The 4019-nt window shown below is 29.6% G+C and overlaps 1 protein-coding gene across 2 annotated transcripts in view; it reads left to right on the top strand.

Moving 5' to 3' along the window:
* The window catches only part of LOC106688111 (aldo-keto reductase family 1 member A1), a 7203-nt gene extending 4159 nt beyond the window's left edge, over positions 1-3044 (top strand). The window contains exons 5-7 of one of the 2 annotated variants that reach the window (XM_014432422.2): positions 982-1179; positions 2638-2786; positions 2889-3044. In XM_014432422.2, the coding sequence (XP_014287908.1) occupies positions 982-1179; positions 2638-2786; positions 2889-2967 (426 nt within the window). In that variant the 3' untranslated portion in view covers positions 2968-3044. The remainder of the gene's footprint in view (positions 1-981; positions 1180-2637; positions 2787-2888) is intronic. The other variant, XM_014432423.3, reaches the window with a different exon arrangement.
* Positions 3045-4019: the final 975 nt, after the last annotated feature.

The following is a 4019-nucleotide window of genomic DNA, read 5'->3' as shown; positions in this document are numbered from 1 at the left end:
CGGCGTGTTATGAGGAGGGAGTTGTTGGGGCATTTCCCCAGCACATGTGCTGGTGTTTCCGGCTCTCTGTTGCATTTGCGACAGAGGGACCCAACTTCTCTATCCTTTCTGCTGACACCTGGGACTCCACGTAGGGGTGCATAATTTATATTTAATTTCAGGGCGATAACAAATTTTTATAATTAACTAAAGCAGAAAAGTTGAGTAATAGAGACAGTAGTTTGTAGAATGGAAAATCTGAGACAGCAGAGCCAAGGGCGTATCCAGGATCAAAACTAGGGGGGGGGGGCAGGCCACAGTAAATCAGGTTGTGACATTTCAGCACGAAAAAGGAGAATGAAGCCAAAACTTTAAGAACATTATATATAATTATATCAGTGCTTTATTAGTTAGTACAATACTAGTTGCTTGAAAAAAAATATTTTGTATTAAATTAATAATTTTTTCACTCCTGGGGGGGGGGGGGGCAGCTGCCTCCCTCTGGGTACGCCCATAAGCCAAGTCTGTCCAGTCTCTTCCGATCGTTGGTATTCATTATTTGCATCTCAATAAACCTTAAAATACAATTTTTTTAAGCAATGGTTTATGAAAGTTGTTTAATTCCTGCACCACACCATATTTTATTTCAACCTAAACGAATAATTATAAAAATTATCCTTCAAAAGAGATCTAGAAAGTTCCAGGAGATTGTATAGGTAGACTAGAAAAATTGAATAACCAAAAATGAACGAATTTAGTAAACAGAACTTTTAAAACACATGGTCAAACAAGAATACGCCCTTTCTTGTAATCTTCGCTTATATGGAACCAGTTTTTAAATCTTTTTTTTTTTTTAGAGAATTTAATTTCATGGTTGTTTTTCTTTGGCCAAAGCAGAAGCATTTAAAAAAAAAATGAATCAACTGTTCTTTTTGCGTAGATAATTTTAATGCTAATTATTAAAATGGTGTTTCTTTTTAATTAATGTTAACATTATTTTAGATAGAATGCCATCCTTACTTGGCCCAGCTGGAATTAATAAAGGTTTGTAAATCGAAAAATATTGAAATAACTGCTTATATGCCGCTAGGGAAAAGAATTCCCCCTATGAGAGGTCGTAGTCTCATAAAAGATCCCGTTCTGGTCAATCTTGGACTAAAACACAAACGAACGCCAGCTCAAATTGCCCTAAGATATCAGGTAACATTGTTTCGATATAGATTACAATTAGACATGTTTACAAAAGGGCCATATTTATTAAGGGCTTATAATGGATCAGCAGGTTTACTTCTTGCCGCACTCAGAGACTTGAGCAAATACTCGGCAAACAAAGGAAGCAGCAAACGTCGGTCGTTGTTGGCTGGGGCTTTAGGGTGTAAAACCCTGAGGTCAAATTTACTCAATGTATTATAATGTACAGTTGAATATAGCAATAAATAAATAAATAAAAATCTTCTGCAATTCTCATGAATTCAAAGGAATACTTTTTTTTTTTTTTTTTTAAGTATATTTTCTGGAGTAAAAATATAAATCTTAATTTTTCCTTTATTACAATCTTTTTCCCTGTAAATAAAATGTTATTTTGATTCATGAGCTTACCCAGCGGATGAAGCTGCCTGCTGGGAGTGAAAAAATTATTAATTTTGTTCTGATTTATAGCAGTTAATTTGATTATTGTTCTCACCTTATTTCAGTAAGACCTTTGAGGAAAGCCCCTGACTTGATAAGTCAATGAAACTTGCACTAAAGTCACTCCAATATGAACACTTCTATGGCAAAATAGTTTCATCACAAAGGTCAATAAAGCTCAGTTTTTGTAATCTATCAAAAATGTACAAAAACGAATTCTTCCAGTATTAAATTGGAAGTGGTTCTAGAAATTTAGAAAAAAATATTTCTAGAAACAAACCCACTTTTGAAAAACTAGGAAAAACTAACTACTAATTTTCGTAGGGATTGACTTGGCTGAAATATTCTTTGTTGAATAGTTTAAAACAAAATAATAACAACCAGTAAAAAACGCACTTTTTCCCAATGCCGAAATAACATCTGTAAGATTAGATATAGGGCTCACTAATATTGTTTGATGGGAGAACCAATTATGGTGAATTTGTTTATAAGTAATAATGTAAACTTTCTTATTTTCTTTAGTTACTATGTTTTACAACTACACAGCTCAATATTTGTAAAAAAAAAAAATAATAATAAAATAAATAAAATTTCTTAATTTTAATACACCACTCTGAACCAGGCATTCTAGGACCCTCACCTCAACATTTCGGCCTCTATTATAATTCTTGTTCCTATTACTATCATGACTTTAAGAAACTTAGGTATTGAGTTTTATGGTACATACATTGTCTGGTTTATTAATTTTTTATTTTTTTTATAATTTATTATAGTTTATTAATTGTCTTGGTTTATTAATTATACCAGTCGGTATAAATGTAATTTATTTTTAATGGCATGCTTTTGTTTCTTTAATGCTAATCATAACTTATTTATTGTCACTGAAATGTTGTCCAGAATAAATTTTTAAAAAAATTGATTTTATGTTTTTACTATATTTTCCAGAAACAAATGATATTTACTATTGCTGGATCTTAAAAAAATAGAAATTAAATTTATTTCTTAAATAAAAATTAAAGTTTTTTTTAGATGGATAGAGGAGTAGCAGCTCTTCCCAGAACTCTAAAAAAGGAGAGGTTGAAAGAAAATTTCAATATCTTTGATTTTTCACTCAGTGAAAAAGATATCCTTGTATTAGACTGTCTTAACAAGGATGAACGATACATGGAATTAAAAGAGTACGTGTGGAGTTAAAAAATGTGCATTTTTAATTATTAATTGAAAATAAATGTCATAAAAATATAAATCAAATTACTTATCAAATAATTTCTACATTTCAGGTATAGTAATCATAAATATTATCCATTTGAAAATGTTCCTCATGAGCAGGAACCAACCCCTGCAGAAGTAAATCAATAGCTGAACTCTTGTCAGATTTAATAAAATGAAGATAAATACTAAAAATGAATAAATTATGTTTACAGTAGTATAATTTATTGAGAGGAATTTTGTTTTATGTCAAAATTTATGATAGAACTTTTAACAATTTGAAATATTTACTTTAACTTCTTACTATATATATGAAACATGTGGTTAAGCAAGTATAGTGATCATGAAGAGTTTTGGATGAAAATACACATTTTAAGGTCCCTGAGTTCAAATAACAAAGCTTCGCAAAACGCTCGCTGTGTATGTATGTGAACATTTTAAAAGACAAAAGTTGTAAGGAAAATTTGAAGATGGCCAGGGCTGTGATCAAGTAAGGAAAAAATAGTGATCAACTATTTATTTATATCACATGGTCATGATGTGAGAAAAACTCAAATAGTAACTGTACTACTTAATGTGAGCCAACTTTTCCCCCCCACTTTGTAGGGCTTCATCAGGGATAGAAAGAAAACTAAAATAATGTAACAAACTAAGAGAATAGATAACATGAAATTAAGGTGTGGCTAAATATGTGCAAATTTATATAAAAATTAACAAAGAAAATAAAAAATAAAATGTACTATGTAAAGTATAAATGAAGAAGAATTAAAAAAAGGTATTAGATAATTAATGCAAATGGAAATTAAAAAATAAGAGTACTCAATAAAAGAGAATAATATAAAAGTCAAGGAAAAAAAAATTGATTTTGTTTTATTTGTATTCCCCTTTTACTGTCTTTTAGAGTCTACTGTATTTTTATATTTCTTTTTTTTATTATTATTATTTCATATTTCATTAATTGTCTAAGAACTAAGTGTAAATAGTCATTTCATTATGACATTTTTAAGTTGGTTTTCATTATTTTTAGAGATTTTTTATTATATGAAGAAGATGGTCAGGGTTGCCTTAAAAAAAAAAAAGCAAGCACAGTTTTTAACTAAAGGGTTTTTTTTTAAGCCCGATAGAACTTGAAATTGTAAAAAATAACACAAAAAATTAAATTGTAATCAAAATTTTTTTTTTATTCGAAAGATCAATACGTG

Source organism: Halyomorpha halys, unplaced genomic scaffold (genome assembly GCF_000696795.3).
Source record: "Halyomorpha halys isolate HHAL.00 unplaced genomic scaffold, Hhal_1.1 Scaffold1054.1, whole genome shotgun sequence".
Lineage (NCBI taxonomy): Eukaryota > Metazoa > Arthropoda > Insecta > Hemiptera > Pentatomidae > Halyomorpha > Halyomorpha halys.
The sequence above is the reverse complement of the archived record's forward strand: the minus strand, read 5'-3'. Positions and strand labels throughout refer to the sequence as shown.